General features: G+C 49.1%; 1 protein-coding gene across 1 annotated transcript; it reads right to left on the bottom strand.

Moving 5' to 3' along the window:
• Positions 1–6735: 6735 nt before the first annotated feature.
• DHRS7C (dehydrogenase/reductase 7C) lies at positions 6736–21827 on the bottom strand. Its single transcript, XM_037164998.2, has 7 exons — positions 21638–21827; positions 21277–21436; positions 12559–12671; positions 10719–10929; positions 8986–9078; positions 7966–8121; positions 6736–6998 (listed from the first exon to the last, which is right to left on the bottom strand). The coding sequence occupies exons 2-7, from the start codon at positions 21428–21430 to the stop codon at positions 6790–6792; spliced, it is 936 nt and encodes a 311-aa protein (XP_037020893.2). The 5' UTR covers positions 21431–21436; positions 21638–21827; the 3' UTR covers positions 6736–6789.
• Positions 21828–22026: the final 199 nt, after the last annotated feature.

The raw sequence follows: 22026 nt of genomic DNA, 5'->3' as shown, positions 1-22026 counted from the left end.
CTGCGAAAGAATCAGATGAGACATCATGTGGTGGCGGGGGCAGCAGGGGGGGGGAGAGAAAGACCAGCCCCCAAAATTCCAGTCTCCAAGAACCCTGGAGCATTGATTCTGAGAGATCTCCCTTATCTAATTCCCCTTTCTGTGAAATTTGAATACATTTCAGTTTCTTGCAAACTATTGATCCTTAAGGTGTTGATCCGCCTCAGATGGTGCCACCAAAGTCTTTGGTCTTAGCTGGTGTTTGCCTGAAGGTAGAGCCCAAGACAAGGACTGGGAGGAGGTGGTTATGGGGAAGGTGGCCTCAGGAAGCAGGGAGTGGGGGTTGGGGTCGAAGACGGGCCAGGAGAAAACGCCAACAGAGCTGCTTGTACTATAAGCAACTGGGCTCAACCCCTTTGCAGACCCTGTGAAGAACCATGTAGGACGTGCCTCAGATTTGCCCCTCCACAGGGTGAGACGTTGGGTCACTGACCGCAACTCCATTCCCTCTTGGTTGAAGGTTGCCCCTGGGGACAGGAACTCTTCTGTGATCTGGACTGCACTGGCAAGGGCTGACAGAACTTGCACACTTTAGGGAAAGCTTGGGACAGGAGATTGGAGGGGTGAGGTGGAACGCCGTCCACATGCCCAGGAGCCTTGCAGCACAGCTGCAGTGGGAACTGGGGACAGGGAAGGGATGTGCCGTGGGGACCAAAAGTGTCTGCTGAGTCTTCCCGATTCCGTGGCTTGTGTACCTGGACGTTCCCCTTCCAACCAATAGAGTGCTAGGCTGGTCCAAACTTGCCCCCTGCAGCTCAGCCTTCGTAACAGAAGCTCCTTGACTTACTTTTGCAGCCTAGAGTCCGCCAATACCACTGGTGTCCAGGGCCCCTGGGCTGGGGCAGGCGGCGGTCAGTGGAAATCAACATTTGGAACCTCACCCAGTTCTTACACGGAAAGGACTGACAGGTTATTGGTCATCTTCACCTGCAAGTGCGCCAGCCACCTCCATCCATGAATCCCAGCTCTGCCACTGACCAGCTGCATAATTTTGGCTTAATGATCTGCCCAGCCTTCTGAGTCTCCGTTTTCCTCACCAGCAGAAATGGAACTACTAATATGAATAATTTTGGAAGCTTTCTGGGAGGATAATGTGTGAATTATCTAGTAAGGCAGCAGGTAGGTTGCAAATGCTCAGTGTATTTTAGTTCCCTTGTCTGTTCCAGAGATAAATGCTTACAAAAAAGGGCTGATTTGCCTGCAAAATGTGTTGTCCCTTTCTTCTTATAAGAGCATCTTATTTGGGGTGGGACGTGGGTTGTGGGGGTGGGAAGGGCTCCGTCCATGATCAGGCAGAGCCGCCCCACCTCTCCTGCCCTCGAATGGGCACAGGGCCCGGCCTGGGTGACCAGAGACAGGGTGGCTGTTTCAGGATGGACACACAGCCCCACGAGTGCCAGGACTTCAGCTAGACTGCAGGAATGAGGAATCTTTCTACTGGATGTCTGTGATATGAGCCTGGGGCTGCTGGTGTCCCTCTTGCCATGGTGATGGGAGGGCATGTTGAGAATAAAACCTGCCCAGTGGAGCAGGTGGCTGAGAAATGGGGTGGAGGGGGGAGGGTAGGGGGAAGACTGACTTCTGGTGGCACTGTTTGAATGCCAGGGTCTCACTATGCCTGAAATAGGCCTTTCTGGTTGCTTGGGCGAATAAGTGTTTGAGTTGGGTGCAACACCAGAAGTCACAAATGACATACCATTTAACTTCTAAAGGATTCAAACGGTCAGCCACAGGGGACAGAGAGGTAATAGTGTGAGAGGCCTGGGACAACCCACGGTCCACTTTGATTGGGTCATGGTGTGTCTCCACCAATCTACCAGTTCACTGTGGTGAGGTGTTCCATCGGCTTCTAGGAAAGGTAGACAGGCAGGCGGACAGCTGGACAGACCACATCTTTCTGATTGGTGGTGTTGGGCCACTTATCTGGGGTCCATACTCCTACAATGGACCCAGCCCACTGGACCCTCCTCCTTCAAGGCACCAGGCCCTCGGTGTGTCTCAGCCTCTATCCTCCTGTGAGCCCTGCCCCTACAGCCGAGCGCTCTGCCGATGTGTAGAGACCCGTGTCACCGAGCAGATTTGTTCAGAATACTCGGGAGGTAACAGTTCTACCCTAGAGGGGCTCATTTCGCTGTCTGAAACGTCTCCTGGCAACTCTGAAACGTGCAGTGCCCTTTGACTAGGAGCTGCTCGCTTCCCTGACGGCATGCAGAGCCAGCTGCGCCGTGGGCTCAGCAGGTGCCCGTGGAGGACGTGTGTGTCTGCCGCAGAGACTGGCCCTGCTCCCTCTGGTTTTTGTCCCTTCCTGAGGGAGTCTCACAACTCTTCTGGGTATTGGCTGTGTCGGTCAAGATCCAGGCTGGAAACGGAGATACACTCGGCAGCAAATTGCCACACACTGGGTGACTCACCTGGCTCACAGCTTGGGGGGCTGGAAGTCTGAGTCATGGGGTGGGCAGGGCCCTGCTCCCCCTGAAACCTGCAGGGACAATCTCCTTGGCCCGTCCTGGTTTTTGGCAAACCACTGCTGCATTTTGTGGCTCTCAGCTGCCTCACTGCGCTCCCTCTTCCTCCATTATCATGAGGGTTCTCCCTGTGTGTCTGCTTTCACACGGCTCTCTTCTAAAAGCATGCCCATCACACAGAATTAGCATCCTGCTCCAGTGTGAGACCTCATGTTAACTAGTTACCTCTGCCAGGAGCCCATCAAATAAGGCTACATTTCTAAGGTACTAGGGGCTAAGACTTCCACATACCTTTTCCTGGGGTAACCAAGAGCGTTTAATGGAGGGACTAGTTATGGGGGTGCAGTCAGGGTTAAGGGAAATCAACGAGATGATGCAGCACGTGGGGCCAGCAACAGCCAGGAGCCGTCAACACTCTGACATCTAAAGGGGCAGCAGCAAGGAGCAGTTGCAGAGTGTCACCGGGGAGGGCACCACTGCCTGACAAGGGCTGTGGCTTTCAGTGGTGGATTGCAATCAAGTCACACCAGCCTGGCCGAGAGAGAACTGAGACCAACTGCTCCGGCCTCACTTTCTCCCTGCCAGTCAGCCAACAATGGCTGGACCTGCTGTGTCTGTAGTTGCGCCCTCTGCTGCCATCCCCAGAGGTCCGGGGCACTCTGGTGGAGCGATGCGGAGGGCAAGCGGACACCGTCTGGGACACTGGGCGCAGCTCTCTGCAGCAGTGTGTCTGCGCTGGTGGTGGCTCCCCACAGCCATTCTCTGGACGGCCCCTGGAGAGCCAAACCATGGGCTCTCAGCTCTGAAGATTCCGTGCTCTTCAGAGAAGTGTCCACATGTTAACAGTTCTTGACAGGGTACATGATTGTTTTTTTCTCTGTTTTTTTATGCTTTTCCACTTTTTCCAGTTGAAAAAAATTTGTAGATTTTGGGAGAAGACCCGGAAAACCACATGTATGTCACCCTCATGGAGTAGTGAGGTCTGTGTCAAGCTCTGCAGTGTTGCTCTGTGGTCTGGGACAGTCAATGGCCTCTGGGATCCAGCCTTCCTATGTCCCAGGGGCTGGCCATCCTTGGGCTGCCTTGGAGTATCACCGGGCATGATCACCCTCAGTTTTCTCATCTGTGAAGTAGGTTTGTCAGCCCTTCCAGTGAATCAAAGTCGATGTGAAGACCAAATGATATCTTGGAGGGGAATGGAATGCTCATTGGAGATTATGAATTGCATACATTGTCATGGGGTTAGTACTACCTAGCTCTACAGGGTTTCAATAGGAAGAAAGTAGCTATAAAATAGGTTTGGAGCCACAGTGACACCTGGTGGCTATTCCTCATATTGCCTGACCTCCCCCTCAAGCTGGTGAGACACCTCATCCTGAGAGGGCAGCGGAGCGTGAGTGGACATCTGAAAGCCAATAAGGGCATCTAGTCAGATGGATACCAAGGTCCATGGACAGAAAATTCAACTTCAGAATGCTTGGTGTGTGGGATAATCAGTCCTGAAGCTGGGTCCACCTGCAGGTAGTTCTTTGACCCCCCCCCCCGGCAGCAGGGCGCCCTCTGCCGGGCAGCAGGGGAACTGCGGAGCAGACCCACTGACCAGGGAGGACCTTATTCCCAACCCTTGCTGGTTGCTGTGTTCTTCCGGGAATCCCATGGGGTCGGAAGTCTTCTCCCACCGCTGAGTCCCTACTCTCCCAGAATGAAGCTCAGGGCCAGTGGGAAAGCGTCCCTGATGCAGTCCCTCCCTGCCTGTCCACTCCGACCCCGCACCCCCACCAAGGAATCATCCTTTGGAGCCCACTCCAATAAACTCACCTGAGAGGAGGCAGAGCCCTACAGGGACCGCCTGTGGCCCTGGCCCCGTCTGTACTTGTCCTGAGGCTGCCATGCTGCCCTCTCTGTCTCTGGCCACCATCAAATTTTAGTCTTTCTTCTCTTTTCCTCCCTCCCTCCCTCCCTCCCTCCCTCCCTCCCTCCCTCCCTCCCTCCCTCCCTCCCTCCCTCCCTCCCTTCCTTCCTTCCTTCCTTCCTTCCTTCCTTCCTTCCTTCCTTCCTTCCTTCCTTCTTTCCTTCCTATTTTGCTGCTGTTGTTTCCCCCTCTATCTCTAAGCTCTCATCTACCCTCCAATGATTCTGGTCTGAGAAGCCCTCAGCATCCTGCACCCCTGACAACAATAACAAAACCTCTCAAAAACCCCAGCCGGTTGACCTGCTGACTCCAGGCCTGTCCTGCCTGCTACTTAGTTGACTCCCCTAAATTCTGGTGTCACATCCCGACCATCAGCCTTATCCTGGGTAGGCAGGGTCCACAGGGCTCATGTGATTCTAGGTATTTTGCCTTTTTTTTCCATTAAGAGGTTGTTAAGAGTTTATTACAAATCTGTTTCACAGGCCACAAGGAAATGAAAGGACTCTAAACAGTCTTTCAGGAACTAGGCAGGGAGCTGAGGAGGGCCAAGCTGAGTCTAGGGCCTTGGTGGGTGCCGTCCCAGGGGAGCGGGCTGTGTTTCTGGAGAGGGCATTTCCAACGGAGGTCCTTGTCTGGGGGGGGGCGCCCACTGGGGGATCCACAGAGGCCTCGTGGTATTTGGCTTTTTAAATTAAGGTTAATACATGTGTATATGGATGCCATATATATGTTACTTTTGTAAATAACATGGGTTCTGGGAGGAAATATGAGCCCTCTTTCATCTATAAATATTAGAAAAGTTTGAATCAGAAGTTACAATATTAGTGCAAAAAATGTACCCCTACACTTTCCAAGACCCCGAAGATCATTAACTGTTTCGTATAAGATAAACTAAAGGAAGAGAAACACACATCAGTAACAAGAATGGCAGTTTTAGAGGGGTTTTGCAAAGGCTGGAATGAGGTGGATAGCCTGGGGCAGAAGTTCTGAATATTTGTTGCACGCTAGGATCCACTGAGAAACTATAAAAACAGCTGTACCTGGGCCCCTCGTCCAGCCAATGAAACCCAGGGAAGGGGCTCATTCCCGGGCAGCGCCAGGATGCAAAGTTACAGCTCTGCTCTGTTGCCAGTCAGGAGCTGCCAGCCACACGAGGCTATTTAAAGTCAAATTAATTCCAACTAAACATAATTAAAAATTCAGTTTCTTAGTTGCACAGGCTACATTTCAAGTGCTCAACAGCCACATGTGGCTAGTGGCTGCCACACTGAACAGTGCAGATGACAGAGTATTTCCATCTGTGGATGAGAAGGGGCCAATGTTACTAACCCCGACGAGCTCAGGGAGGCCTGTGTGGCAGCCTCACAAACTCAGAGACCAAAGTAACCATGCAAGATAGTTTGAAATTAAGATTTCCTACATAAAAGTGAGTCACTGTGGGTAGTCATGTTCTAGGTTCATATCTTCCCTGACAAAGGTCGGTCTTTACCTTACCTGAGCCTGTCTGTTGTCTTTTTCCTTCTACGGTAACGTGCCTTTGAAATGTCAGGGTAGCTTCCTTTCTCCAGACCCCTCAGGGCATGGTCGTGGCCTCGGGGCAGAGACCACAAACCCTTCACTGTTATTCTCATCACACTAACGTTAACTGCTAACTGTCCTGTACCCATCAGTGTAAAAGACGTGTCTGCTCATTTGACTTTTTATCCGGTCCCAGAGGTTTCCCAGCTTTGCTTTCTCCCGCCTTCCTACTCTATCCCCAACAAATTTCATGTAACCCCTTAATTGTAATGTATAAAATGAGGTACAAAACTGCCATTCTCTGGAGCGTTTTCTCAATCTGCTGAGCTTTTGCTTCCCGGCAATTGTGGTCAGTTGGGCTCAATAAAGTCATAAAAATGCTTACAGGTTTAAATGTTTCTTACACTGACACATTACTGCAGAAAGTCCTACTTGGCAGGACTGCCCTTATAAGGGCTGCCAAGTCTTGCTTCTGTTGCTGGAAGCTGACGTGGGCAAGCCACCGTTAATAAGATGGGAGTGGTTTTCGGAGTGAGTTCCTAAGTGAGCTGATGGCCATAGTGCGTGTGTGTGCAGCAGGGTGGGGACATTGGATCCATTCTGGGTCTTGTTTTTCTGTTCAGTTGTCACCCTATAGAGTTAAGACGTTCTGGCAGTGGGTCCTGGGAACGTAGAGTGGAGATAGCCAGAGGCCTCCAGGCCGTCCTTGCTGGGGGATGGCGAGCATCTCCCACTGGGGAGGACAGGTCAGGGCCCCTGTGTGGGCTCCCTCCCCCTGTGCTGAGAGGACAGAAGAACCAGCACCAGCCAGGAAAGCCTTTATTCCCATCAGGGTGACCGGCTGCCCTCCTGTGGCTAACCCTCCTCTGGGACATGGAGCTTTTCCTTCACCCCACAGGCCACCACAGCGAAGAAGAACTCGGGGAAGAAGGTGCGGACGTACACCGCGGCTTTGGGGATGGGGTTAGCCATGAACACCTCTTGCTTCTTCCGCCTCACAGTGCGCATCACCTCCTCAGCCACATCCACTGCGTGCACCCCATAGGCCAGCTTCCTGAAAAAGACTACAGAGCCCCAGGAGGGGCCAGGGATCAGGGCCTCAGCTTGGCACAGCCTCGTGCGTGCCCAAAGACAGGGTCGTGTGTGCCCATGGGCTGCGGGCCAGCTCTGCCCGCCACTGGCCCTGGGGCCCTGGGGCAATACTTTACCCTTCAACACCTCAGTTTCCTCATCTGTAAAGTAGGCGTGGCTTCCTGCCCTACTGACTTCACAGGGTGGTTAAGAACCATGGAAGTGGTAAGAGCTTAGACAGTATAGAGGTGTCAGATGAATTTAGGGGATGTTGTTTATCGTGGCGAAGCTGTATTTGTCAAGAGCCCCCCCCCCATCACACACCCATGTCATGGTTCATCTTGGTTTCCTAATGCAGTTAGAGCCTTGGGCAGAGTGCAGCAGCGTTCTGTTGAAAGCATTCTAGAATAGTCACAATAATAAGGTGCATTTACAGAGCGCCTACTATGTTATAGGTACTATTCCAAACCCTCTGTAAGCCAGAACCTTCAGTTTTCCCAATGATTCCATGAGGTAGGTATTACCACTGTCCCTCACTTTCTAAAAGGGAAACTGAGGCATGGAGATTAAGGGAATTGCTCGCTCGCACTCCCTGTGGGACAGAGGCACTTTTCCACTGCAGCCAGTCTGTACCCAGACTCAGAGCCTCTACTCTGTGCTGCCTTCTGTGGCGAGAGGGAGCAGGTCATCCTTCAAGACCAGATTCCGGCTACTCCACCCGGAAGACCGAGGTCCAGAGATGGGCAGTTCCCCCGCCGAGGTCGCAGAGCCAGTGAGTGACAGAGCCCAAGTGGGGGTCTTGGTCTGCTGATTGCAGGTTAGGATTCTCTCTACCTGGTGCCTTTGGACTGAAGTCTGGGGCCCCTTTCTTGCCATTAGCTGGGTGCAGCCCCCCCTCCCAGTCTCATGTTTCAGGAACACCCCCAGCCCTGCTTGTCTGGCTTCCCTTGAAAAACTCACATTTCCAAACCGAGGCCTCCCAGTTTCCTGGGCCAGGATGGACGCGGTAGGGCCTGATGAAAGTCGGGCTCACAGTGCTGACAACGACGTCATATTCCTCCACCTCAGCGCGGAGGCAGTCGAAGAAGCCCAGCACAGCGTGCTTGGAGGCAGCATCTGGAAGAAAACCAGCTGGGAGTGGGTACGGGGCCCCCACCCTGCTTCTCAGGAGGAGCGTGGGAGAGGAGTGTCCTTTCCTGAGGCTCCGTTGTCTTATCTTTAAACTGCGGATAATGTCACCCATGCCAAATTGTTGTGAAGATCCAATGAGAACTGGCATATAAAATGCCGGGCCTAAGCGAGAGCTCCCATTCCTTCCCGGGAAGGTTCTGGACTAGGGCGGTTGCTTTGGAAAACTGGCTGGCAGTCCCTTAACCATTGAAACCTAGGGTCACCGCATCTCCACACAAACACTTGCTCAGGAATGTTCACAGCAGCATTATGTACACTGGCCCGAAGTGAAAACAACCCAAATATCCATCAGCAGATGGACGGATAAAGAAAATGCTATGTGTCCATACGACTGAATATTATTCAGCTGTAAAAACAGACGAAGCTCTGACACTTGTTACTGTGTGGAGGAACCTTGAGACACCGTGCTGCGTGGATGAAGCTGGGCAGCAAGGACCTCACATTGCACGATTCCACTGATGGGAAATGCAAAGTCTATAGCAGGGACAGAGCTGGGACTGTGCACCCACTTTGGGAGTGTGCTCTTCGTCACCGCCTGTCCTGACCGCCTGTGAGACGTGAGCTTCCGGGGAAGAGGGACCTTGTTTTTCAAGTCTCGGTGTCTCCCATAGCACCCACACACCGTAGGTGCTCAAAAATAGGAACTGAAGGGTTGAAAGAAAAACCCACAAACCACTTCCTTTCTGGGCCTTCCTCTCCCAGGTAACCATAGGCCTAGTCCTTGATATGACATCTCTTGTCTTATAAGAATGCAGCATAAGACAAAACATTTTCATCTTGGCAACTTACAAGCTGTGCGGAACGGGATTCCAAGCTTCCCTTGGATGTTGTTCACCAACACTATTTGGCCTGTCCTCCGGGAGATCATGTTGGGAAGCAGGGCTGAAAAGCACAGGACAAGGAGTCAGGGTGAAAAATCTGAGACCAAGTCGGGCAGCAGCAGGCAGACCTCTTCTCCAGACCCCCCTCTTCCTCCCCGGTACCAGGACCGCTATGGACTGGCCCCCCGCTGCCATTCACCCCACTCTGCTAAGCACGGGCTGGGCTCAATCGGTGCATTGCTGGGTGATTGTAAATGGCCGATTGCTGTGCATGGAGTGACGCTGATCTCAGGGCGAGAAAGGTAACCCCTCCTCAGTTCTTCTGTGGGCCCCACCAGGAAGCCCCGTGTTGGTTCTGATGTGTCCTGGACGCCGCCCTGCACTCGCTCATCGTCTAACAAAGAGGGGAAGGACCTCAGGCCCGCGTCTTGGGAGAATTTCCTATGTACTTTGTTTTGATTTCAGGTCTAATTTCTGGAGAGAAAAGGTTTTTTAACTTATGATGATATTATGAAGATTTTCTCCTAAAACGAATTAGCTTAAAAATGAGAAAATTCAGAGGAAGACAGGAAGTAATAACAATATAGGTGGAATACAAATATGGCAAAAATAAAAAAACTCAACTTCCTGAATGGTCAGTTAGATCCAGTGCCTGCGTGTTTGAGATGGGCTAAAGGAAACTCAGGACTAGTGGGTAGATTCAGGTTTCTTAGCAAGTTAGAGGCCCGGCCCAGAGGATAAACCAGTGCCGGCCTTTTCCACTCCACTTTGTGCTTCCCTCACTCTGATGCCAGGGAGCCCTGGACTCTCACAGGTTAACTGGATGACACAGCTTGGCAAGTGCCCAGGGGCTGGGCTGAAGGAAACCATTATCTCCGGGGCACCATCTTAGAAGCTCTGGGAGGTCATCATTCTGCCTGAAATTTTATCCTTATTTGTCATGGAGATCCTGGCTGTAGAGAAGGGGGATCTAAAATCATGCTTTCTCAGCCTCTACCAGGGAACCCACTCCCTAAATGTAGAAATTCTCCATGCTTGTATTCCCCCTTGGGGTTCTGTTTGATAAGCTTTTTGGGGGGAGAAGGGGCTTCAATTCTTGGTTCTAGTCCATGTCATCTCCAGCCCCAACCTCCTAAGCTTCAGACCTGCACTTGAACTTGGCAGTGAAAAATCTCCAAACAGGAACCACCATTGTATACTTAAAAGGGATTCCTGCCTCCCTCATTTCCTGCAAAGGGATTCCGGGTGTCTTGTACTTTGGGGATAAACTGTTTTCTTCTTCATTGTGGAGGACAGAAGCTTTGCCTTTAAACAACTGTCATGGTTAGAAGCAGATCAACTGCAGGCCTGACGTATCAAAATACATACGAAGCATGAAGACAATGGTCCAGAGACATGAAACGGGATTGGAAGTGAGCCGTGGACATAAATAAGAAGAAGGGGGTAAAGCAAAGGGCTTGGGAAGCAGGTCTCACTCACAGAGAGGGAGGTTCGAATATACCAGTAAGATACTTCCAAAGTCCCTTTTCTTCTATCAACATTTATAGTCAGAATGTTGAAAGCTTCCACCATGTAAGTAAGGATTTTCCTGAGAGGGGCTGGAGACTTTGTCTAGAATTGGACGACCATCTGTCCACATAAAAGAGCCCTCTCTAGCAGCCAGTGGCCCAGAAGTCCAGAGGAAGGCCAAACTCACGAGACCTTTGGTCAGTGTGATGGGCCCAAAGTAATTGGCGTCCATGATCTTTTTGTCCAGCTCCAGGGAGATCTTATCAGCAGGCCCCTTCACCTTCACGCTGGCGTTGTTGATGAGGATGTCCACGCAGCCATAGCAATCCAGGACCTCTTTGGCCACGTCCTGCACACAGCCGATGTCCGCGAGATCTAAGAGGACCAGCTTCGGGGTGAATGTCTGCAGAACCAATGGCACGGTCAGGGCACATGTGGGCGCAGCTCCCCCTTCAGACTGTGGGGCCCTTTGGTCTAAGAACCACCCCTCATGAAATTCAGACATTTGGAACACCTGAAATGACGACTGAAAATGATGAGACAAAACAGGAGTGACCAGGGGAAAATGATGCAGAATGTGTTCTCGGGGACCAGAGCGGAGGCAACAAGAGCAACAGTCCCCACACGCAAACTGGCAGTCGCTAAGACTGAGCTTCTGGCCACAAGGCCACAACTAACAAATCCAAGTGATGGCTTCCTGCCCAGGGGAGGCCATGCCCTGACTGCTGCGCTGATGCCATTGCCAAAGACACTTCTGAGCTTTTGGGAAATGGCTTTCCAAACTCGTTTATAAGCCACACCCAGCTTTAAAATTCTTTTAAAAATTTAAAATTATACTTGACATTCAATGTTATATTAGTTTCAGGTATATAGCATAGTGGCTAGACATTTATATAACTTACAAAGTGACCCCTGATAAGTCTAGTACCCATGTGACACCGTGCATGATCATTACAACATTATTGACTATAATCCAATGCTGCATTTTGCAGACTGTAATTTTGTAACTGCCCATTTGTACTCCTGCAGCCTCGCCTAGCTTTTCAGCCACATCTTGTTTTTGATCAAAATCATGCTCTCAACACAAACTGGGGGCACCGTCTGTGTGCCGGACACTGTGACACTTGCACCCTTGTCAAGGGCACCCTTGACACTTGCTGCCATCAAGACTCTGTGTGTAGAGGGTACGGAGGGGAACCTGGGTGATACCATGCGGTAAGTGCGATCCCAGTGGTTAATGATCACTGGTCCTGAGATATGCTTTGTTTGGGAAACAGAGACTGTTAAATGTTCTTTTTCAAGGTCCACAATGCTCATTAGCATATCAAAGGCTCTGAAAAGTCCTGTGGTAAAGTCATCAACCAGACAAGCTTGGCTTACTTCACTCGAGTTCCACCACAGTTGTCCTCAGAACCTCATTTTACCCAATACTGTACCTAATAACATCCCAAGAAACATACCTTGAAGGGTAATGTGTTTTGGGGTCCATCTTTTCAAATTTCATACTTAGATCTGAATTATTTTTGTCTATTTCCAAAACCCAAATTCAATATCAAGGGCAAAGATTTTTAAAAAATATATCCTGAAGAGAGCTTTGAAGGCAATTTCCTAGGCAACTCTCCGGAAATGCTTTGAAAACTGTAGTGGCATTGAAATGTATGCACCTCCCAGGTGACTTCTTAGAAGGGGATTTCATTCACTGATTTCTTTGAAGAAAATATCACTTGAAGTATGATGCCTGTGACATACCCTATCTCCTGGATCCTCTTTGAATCCGACTTAAAGAGAATGAAGTGGGGGTGGGGGGGAGTCAGTGGCTAGAGAACACATTTTTGGCATGGTAAGTGATCAAAATGAGGTGACCCCTGATGACTGGCAGACATGCCTGTGTCAAGATTAGGGAGACCATTGCCTTACATGCTCCAGAAGTAATTGCCAAATCTTACCCATATGACCAAAGGGTGGCTCTTTGACACTCAAGGAAGGCTAAGGGTACCCACGAATTCCCCAAGCTGACTGCTGAAGGCCTCACCTTGCTGGGGTCAGCCACGCTGACCAAGGCGTCGTACAGATTCTCTAGCCTCTCCCAGTTCTTCCCGCACAGCACCAGCCTCGCACCGCCCGTGTGGAATACCCGAGCACACTCTGTGGAGAGGGAGGAGAGAGGGCAGGGCATGTGGTGTGGATGGAGGCCCTGACGGTGAGCTTCTCTGTCTAACACATTTAAGAATTAAAAGAACCTAAAAGTCTTAGGGCCATGAGGTCTTTTAGAGGTCTTTTAGAGGTCTTTCATTCAACTTCCTCCCTGGGTTGAAATTTTTTCTTACTTTTTTTCCTTTTTCTTTATTTTTTATTTAGTTATTTTTCAAGTACGGTTTTCTGCCTTTTGCTCCCTTCCCAGCCCACCCCCGCCCCGTGCTCCCCACCTCCCTCCCATTTCCACCCCCTTTAGTTGTCCATGTGTCCTTTGTACTAGTTCCTCTAAATCCTTCCCCCTTTTCCCCTGAAATTCCCTCCCCTCTCCCCTCTGGTCACTGTCCCCCTTGTTCTCTATTTCAGTGTCTTTGTTTTTATTTTGCTTGCTTGTTTGTTTTGTTGTTTAGCTTCTGTTAAAGGTGAGATCATATGGTATTTGTCTTTCAACGCCTGGCTTTTTTCTTACTTTTTTAAAAGAGATTTTATTTACTTATTTTTAGAGAGAAGGGAAAGAAGGGAGAAACATTGGTGTGAGAGAGAATATCAGCCGGTTGCCTCTCATATGCACCCCAACCAGGGGCCGAAACCACAACCCAGGCATGCGTCCTGACTGGGAATAGGACCAGTGACCTTTTGCTTGGTGGGACAACACCCAGCACACTGAGCTGCACCAGTCAAGGCTTTCTCATTTCTGGCCTCAGTGTGGTTGTCTCCTGTGAGGGGGAGCTCGTAGTGGGGTGAGAGAAACAGCCCGTCCTTTACCAGATAGTTCTGATGATTAGGACATTCTTCCTTACTCGGGACAGAAAGATGGCCCTTCCCACCTGGTTCTTCAGGACCACAGCCCTAAGTCTATCTCAAACCACAGATACCAGAACAGCCAATGTGTTTTCCAGACCAAATGGCACCAGTTTTCTTTATATTGTCTCTTTAGAGAAATACTCCAGCCAGGGTTCTTTTAATTAAAAAACTAAACCTGCCCACTGCCTAGTTAACTTTACTCTGAACTAATTCTCAACTCACCCAGAACAGGACTTTCTCAGCGGGGCAATGGTTGGTGGACATGCTACATTCTTGTGAAGCAGTAACACTGATATTGAAGAATAATAAATGCTGACATATTTTGAGAGTTTACTTGTCCCAGGGACTATTAATAGAGATGTACAAATTATTAGCACATTTAGTTCTCACAATTATCCTATGAGGCAGTATCTTTGGTCGGGCTCCACGGAAGCAGAATCAGGGACAGGGATGCAGGCGGCCGGGTTTACTGAGGAAGTGCCCTTCAGAGAAAATCTATCAGAGAGGTAGGCCATGGGGAAGGAGCCGGACAAGGATGTGGTCACAGGTAAAGTCTAGCTTTGGCCGGATCCAAGGAACGCTCTGGAGCGTAGACCCAACTGCAGAGCTGCTCTTCCTTGAGGCAAGAGGACCAGCCTTTTAAACACCTGCGTCAATCAGTCTGACTCAGTGCTGCCTCCCTCCAGGTGTGGGCACACAGGGTGTTTAACTCCTGGGCAAGGCAATGTCCACGAGCAGATGGCAAGTCTTTGAGCTTTGGCAGCCACAGCGTGTGGGGCCGGACAACCTGGCCAGGTACAGGGATCTGGGAAGGGCACCACCTACTTTGGGCAGGGGGGTACCTGTTACTGTCCCATTTTACACCAAGCCTGGTGTCAGGCCTGGCTGGGCCTGAATGCTGAGGGGTAGCTGGGCAGCACCAGGAGGCTGGGTGTCCTGAGTTCAACGGCTCAGATAACCTATGGTTGTGTGACACTGTCCTGCACACTCAGCAGCCTGGTATGTGGGGAGGGCAGGGGAGCCAGGCGGCTGGCTGGAGTGGCAGACATTGTGGGCAGGCTGGTTGTGGTATTGGACAGAGAGCAAATGAGGTGCTGGACCCTGCAATCTATGCCAGGGGGGAGCAGGAGTGAAGGCAGGATGGGACAACCAAGAAGAAAAGCAGAGGTCTGTGCAGCCCAGAGACAGGTGTGGTGGGTGAGCAGGAAGGGAGGGAAGTTGTGGTTCGTGGTGCTGACCGAGGAAAGCGTGAATCAAGAAATAACTGTGTTGCTTTCCTATCCAACCTGGGCCCCGCAGAATGGCTCCCGCAAAGGTGGTGGGGAGGAGGAGAAAGGCCATCCTGCCATCAAGGATGTCGTGACCAAAGGATACATCAACATTCCCAAGTGTGCCCATGGAAAGGGGGCCAGGAGGCGTGCCCCGGAGGCACTCAAAGGATTTGGAAATTTGCCGTGAAGGAGATGGGAACTGCAGATGTGCACACTGACACCAGGCTCGACACAGCTTCTGGGTCTGAGGGGTAGGGATGTCCACACCGCATGTGAGCGCGGCTGTCCAGAAAACATAACGAGGATGAAGATTCTCCAAACAAGCTCTCTATGGGAGTTCCCTGTGCACCTCTTACCGCTTCCAAAAATCTATAAATAGTTAATGTGGGTGAGAACTAAGTGTTGATTATTAAATAAAGTTATACAACTGCAAAAAGAAAAAATGACACCTGTTAACAATGTCACCTTGTATTTTAAGACAATAGAGAATGGAAGATTTCTCTAAATATAGGTCTTTTATTGAGAGAGAGGTATGATGATTCTGGATGGCAAAATTCAATAAAGATGTCAATTCATCCACAGTGAATTTGACGCAGAAAATCAAGATTCCAATAGGTCTTGGAAGGTGACAGAAAGATATTAAACTTTAGTTGGAATAATAAATATGCAAGAAAAGCAAAGGACATTTTGACAAACAATAGTGGTGATAAACTAACTCTATCAGTTACTAGGAAGTATTATAAAGCTATAGAAATTAAATTTAGGCAGTGGTTCAAGTATAGGTAGAAATATTGATTAAAAAAGGCAAGTATTAATAAGAATTTAGTAGATGATGAAGTTAGCATGTTGCAAAGAACATATTACTTAACATGTGGTATTTGGACTACTGGAATTTTAACTATTTGGAAGGAAAAAAATGTAGAGGCAATATACTGAAAAGTATTAAATAATTAAATGTAAAAATAGAACCATAAAAGAATTAGAAGGAAGGAAAGATGAATATATAACCCTGCTTTGGAGAAAGGTATTTTAAGCTTGGTAACTAAAGGAAGAAATATTGGAAATGACTTATAGATTTTTATCCTTAAGAGAACATTCCTTATATCAGAAAACACAAATAAAAATTAGGAGCAAGATAAACTGAGGAAACTTATTTATAATACAATGTCATAAGAGGGTTAATTTATTTGATCTACAGATTATAACTTTTATGAATCAATAAAAAAGATAAAGACCTTAATTAAAAAATTGGCTGGTGAAATGAGGTGCAAAGAGCTGATCTGCAGGAGAGTTCAGTGCCAATGATACAGAAATGCAGATTAAAATGCCACTAATTTTAACCTACCAGATAGATAATCAAAAGCAAAATTGGTAAGAGTCACATGTTGAATGCTGGTGGTAGTGTAAATTGCCAAAATCTTTTAGAAGAAAAATTTGACAGAATTCTTAAAAGTAAGTATAGACTTTGACCCAATTATTTCATTTATGGACATTTATTCTAAGAAGATAATTTAGAATTACTGCATGGACATAGTTATAATATTGTTTATCCTAGTACCATAATAATAAGTAGTAAAGAATTGGAGATGATTGCAAATATTTAATACTATAGGAGACTGGTTAAGTAAATTATGGTAAGTCTATAGGTCAGATATTTTGAAGCCTTTACAACTGATACTGCAGAAATGGGTCTACTGAAATGAAGTTCACGAAATAGTAACTTAACATTCAAAACAATGTCTGATACAAGGCCATGACACTTGACTCTGTGGATGTGTGTGTAATTGGAGCCCTTTACCCCAAAATGCAATAGGACACAAGTGGATCAAGAAAGAGCAGAGAGGGGGGATTTTGAAGAAGGAATTTTGGGCAGAAATGTGTATTTTCCCATTTTCTGCATCCTTGAGAGGAGGGCATCTGCAGGACCCTTTGAACCACACACTGTGAGCTCCCTGCGTCTGGGAGTCCAGGCTGCGGTCTGAGTCACACCTGAGGACCCCACTGGAGAGACTGGGGGCCACTATCCTCGGCAGAGGGCAGGAGAGCTGTGGCAGCCCCTGCGGCGTGGTTTGCAGTGTTGAAGACCCCACCGCACAAGCACAGTGCACCAGGGCTTCAGTTGGTTGGGAGCTATTTTGAATTCTGCCCAGGAGGACCACTCAGAAGGGGCACCATGACACAGAGAGCCTGGGTGGAGGAGACCCTCACACTCAGGGGACTGAGCAAGTGGAGGGCCACCCTTCACAGAAAGTGGGAACAGATAGTCCCAGGGAGCATTTCTGCTGGAGCCACAAAGATACAGCCAGAGAAGGAATCAAACTAGGTTTTCCTCCTTCCTGCCACTTTGCCTCAGAGGGGTCAGAAAGAGCAGCCATCTTGCCAGTAACCTGCCCCATGGGCGAGGAGCAAAGAGGGTAAAGCCAGTTCAGCTCCAGTGAGAACTGACACATTGACTACTCTACTGGGCTGGGCACCCCAGTTTCTGAATCGATGCTGTGTTTCATTATCATGGGGTTTTGCATAATCTAATAGTATCAGAAAAGTCATGGGAGTACCAATTTTTTTTTTAATTGAGATGCAGAGGAGACCATTTTCCCTCTGCAGGTCTCACTACAGCCCCTGTTCTTGCTGGCTACACTTAGGAGCATCAGAAGGGAGCTGAAAGAAGATAGGAAGAATGTTCTCAAGTGGGCGGAGCTCTAGGTGTGTTTTATGTTTTTTTTACCTAAAACTTCTTTAATGTATATGGCTTTTGTGATAACAGAATTCACCTGGGGGGCGAGAGCCTCCATGGTCGGGAGTAATTCAGAGTAGCAGCCACCCTGGGGGTGGGGCAGCCACACTGGTTTTATAGACCAGAGGGGTGAGGTCCAGTGATATGAAACAATTTACCCAGAGTCCCCAGCTGGTCAGGGGTGAAGCCAGGACACTAACCCAAGCAGGAGCCTTCTGGGTGCCCGATTTCCATGCCTGGCTGCCTTCTTGGCCCCTGCCCAGGCTAGGCTAAGCAGGCTGGGGTTCCCTTGTCACCTGCCGATTCTCTCCCTCCTTCTCATGAAGGTTGGCATATATTTACAAGCTGGGCACTGGGGTAGGTGAGAAGCCCGTGGCCAAGAGCCAGACCAGACCTCTGGTCCTGCCCTCCTCAGGGGAGGCAGCCAGGAGTGTTCTTTACCATTGTCCCATTTTCCCTCTTCTCCACTAACACCTTTCCCAGGTGGGCCCGGGAGATGGAGCCCAGCAGTGTGATCTCTGCTTTGGTCCAGCAGATCCCAAAGGCACACTCTCAAGTACACGGTAAGTCATTTTGGCTAATGCAAGGCATCAGGTACATATAGGTGTTCTTATTTCTATTCTTTATCAGGTCAGCTCAGTATAGCATTTGCCTCACATCAAACTAGCAGGCACCAGGCTTTTCCTTTCTCATGCAGCCAACATCAGTGGAGCCCTCATGTCTAACAGGCCATTGACTGTAAGATGCTTCCTGATATTGGAGGCATTAAAATGCAAACAGATGGCCTGTGACTGTTGTGAAGTGCTGTTGGTTGAAAGCTCGATTTCAGAGATGTTGAAACATGCATGACTGTGCACCTTTGAGGGGATGAACCCAGGCAGGGCTGTGTTCTCTGAAGTACAGTGGTTTGGAATTTGAGGGGCCCCTGTTGCTGTAGAGACAGTGGGTATGAGGAGACTCAATTCTCAACTTGGCTGAATGGTGTCAGTTTGGGGAGAGGGTTAGAGGGCCTGATCTTTGACTGTTTGATTTCCCTGGTTAACAGCTGGGTGCAGGGCTCCTGGTTGCCACCCATGGGTTTGGTCAGGTTCTGTGGGGCCGGGGGGTGTGCTGTGGGCTGGGCACAGTCTGTGCTGTCTGCTCAGGGCCCCTCACTTTTATCTTGCCTTGGACCTGATAAATGGAGCAGTTTGAACATAGAATCGCTGTGGTCAGTAGTATGTTCTGGCTGGGCACTTACTTAAGGTCACATATACCCAGCTTCTCAAGTTACTTCTAAATACTTGAGCTTAATTTTTTTCTGCTTTGCATTTCTTTCCAGGGTGAGTCCATAACATACAGTGAAAAAAGAGCAGTGACAGTAGTCACGACAGAGACTAAACTGTAGACCCTGAGAGTGCCACTCTGCCCTAGAGATGTATTTATTTCCCGGGTACCTGATTTTTGCCATGTGTGACTGTAACTTAATGAGACTTAAAAAATAGTAAGACTTCTAAAACAAATCTACATCTGTCAGCAATAGACAGAACGGTAGTTCTATCTAGTGAGACAGAAAATCAGGGAGGATAGAGAACTGCACAGCCTCCTCCTCTAGGTCAGGAGCTAACTGACCTGTGTAGAACCCTCTACCCCCAACAGGAGGGCACACATTCATGTCCAGCACCTGTGGTCCATTAATCAAGATAGCTCATATCCTGAGCCATCAAACACACTCAACAAATTGAAAAAAGTAAAATCATACAGAGTGTGTTCTCTGATCACATTGGAATCCAGTTAGAAATCAATAAAACAAATATACGGCGATATGCTTACCCAAATGAGTGCCTTTTCTCATCAGATGGCCACTTCTAGAGGCTATTCATTAAGTAAACTTTTTCAGGGGGGGTACTTACTATATGTCAAGTTTCGAGCTAGGTGGTGGGGACACCATGGAGTAAAAAGAATGCAGTGTCCAGCAGAGGGGAGCTGGTGTCCAGCAGGGCAGCTGAGAAACACAGGTGCAGCACAGTGCGAAGAGTGCACTGGTGTGTGTGTTTCTATGAGGAGCCAGGGGAGCCTAGTCCCCTGGGGACCACCCAGGAGGTCAGAGAAGCCTTCATGATAAAGGGACCTCCTGGTGGCACTTGGTCTGATGCTGAGTGGGCTTGTTCTACTTGAAGAACAAGGGTTCCTCAAAGACTTTGGCTCTGAGTGTCTGAGTGGGTGTCTCTGCTCCAATTCTCCAGACAACCAGTACTTCCTGCTGTCTCTGTCTGGTCTGGTTGACAAATATGTATGTCCTTGTTTGCCCCAGTAGAAGATGGAGTTTGTGTGCCCCCCTCCCTTTTGAGTGCTGAGTGTAACATTGCTGGATATCCTCTTTGGGAATTGCTTCTGGGACCCACATGGGAGCACACAGACAAATTAGTTTATCTGCCTTAATGCTTTTAAAAAAGTTACATGGTGAACCCAAACTGATGACCCACTGAAGTGGAGCCCGTCGTCAAAGCCATGCAGACTGGCTCCCATTGGGATGGCTGAGAGAATGAGGCTCTGAGAGAGTTCCCAGACGGGAGGCTCTGAATGTTCTCACGATGGAGCCCTGAGGGAGTAGGCACCCAGCTCCCCAGAGCAGTTCTTTGGAAGGTACAGTGCTCATCTCCATACTCAGGATGCAGTGTTCTCAATGGACACTTAAGTGACCTGATGGATGTTTGGTGGGGTAAGTTCTGTTTCATTAAAAATAACAAAACAGCCCTGACTGGGTGGCTCAGTTGGTTGGAACATCATCCCATACACCAAAAGGTTGTGGGGATCGAGTCCCTGTCAGGACACATACCTAGGTTGTGGGTTTGATTCCTGGTTGGGACACATATGGGAGACAACCAATCAATGTTTCTCTCTCTCATTGATGTTTGTTTCTCTCTCCCTCCCTTCCTCAATAATAAACATATCCTCAGGTGAAGATTAAAAATTAATAATGACAAAACAACAACAAAAATTATACCCAAACTATGTAATGTACGAAACTGCAATACCGTGGTTAGGAATGACAGTCAGAATCTTGCAAACCCAAGGACACTGTGTCACCTGTGGGAAGGCCCTACAAGGTCATTTAATTCAGGGGCTATAGACAGAAATGGCTATAAGGCCAGGAAGTGATATGATTGAGAGAATCAGGCTGAGTGTGATACAGAGGGAGTCAGTGGGGCGTGCGCCCCCCTGGAGCACACATGGGCATTGTTTTACTGCTGCTCACACGTGAGTGGCACCCACCACAGCTGCAGCCACTGCTCTGAGAGCTCCATCTATTAAGTAATTTTTTCCTCACACCAATATTAGGACGTAGAGATCACTAGCACCCTCACTTTTACAGTTGAGAAATCCAAGGCAGAGAAGTGCTAGTAAGTACTAGAGCCAAGAATTGAACTTGGCTCCCAAGTCTGGGCTTATACCTGGTACACTGCCCCAGCTAAGGAAGTCACATTTCAAAAATTCTTGAGATGCTATGAAGGCAAAAGAAGCCTGCAGACCATTTAGGCTGTGACTTTGCAACTCCAAGTATTTTAGTGCTGTTTTTTCTCATGTGAGGAAGCTGCAGTCTCCAAAAGAGAAGATTTGCAAATGTGACTTGCTGGTTAATGACAGACACTAGGAGAGAACCCAGCCTTGACCCCCCGCTCACCTAGCAGGCTTGCCTGCACCCGGACCCTGCCACTGCTCGCCCCTCAGGGCAGGAGTGGGTACCAGGGAGGTGAAACTTGCTTACCCTTGCCCAGTCCTGAGATGGCATCGGTGATCACCACCACTTTGTTCTGCACGGCTGACTTTGACCACAGCCTGGACACCTCTTGGTAGATGAAGAGCAGGCCACTGATTCCCAAGAGCAGCAAAGGCAGGATCAGCACAGCTGTGACTCCCATCTTGTTCTGGGGGAAATGTTGGAAAGGAATTGACTTTTGCAAAGAATCGGAAAATTCTTGGGTGGCCCAAGGCTGCAGGGCACAGGCACTCATGCACCAAGCCCTGTGTCCTCTCCAGGGAGCTGGGCTCTCTGCACACCCCAGGGCTGCTTCCGAGCTGAACACCCTGCTAATCCCCAAATGTCCAATGAATAGGAAATTACTCACGATGTCTCGAAAGCCAACTGAATCCAGGGGCCTGCCCTCTCGAAGGTTAATTGAATTTAATTAAAATGGGTCTGCATTTTTGGAAGGAAATCCATGTGTTAAGGCCACTTGCTGGGGGCCCTAATGGCTATTTATAGCTCTCAGTGCACCAAAGGCTTTTCAGGGTAAATATAGTGCCTGTTCTGATATTCAGAGACACATGCTGGCCGGGTCTGATTTCAGAGTTCCTGCCAAGACTTTCAAAGCTCTCTGGCTTGCCTGACTATTAGAGGTTTCCTCTTCAGTTTGAGGCTAGTCATTAGGGATCAGGACCTGGGATTTCAGCACAAACATCCTTGCCCTCACTTCCTGTAGCCCTCCTATAGGTGGCTTGGGCAGGCATGGCAGTG

Source organism: Artibeus jamaicensis, unplaced genomic scaffold, assembly GCF_021234435.1.
Source record: "Artibeus jamaicensis isolate MK-2021 breed Jamaican fruit bat unplaced genomic scaffold, CSHL_Jam_final contig_781, whole genome shotgun sequence".
Taxonomy (NCBI): Eukaryota; Metazoa; Chordata; class Mammalia; order Chiroptera; family Phyllostomidae; genus Artibeus; species Artibeus jamaicensis.
The sequence above is the reverse complement of the archived record's forward strand: the minus strand, read 5'-3'. Positions and strand labels throughout refer to the sequence as shown.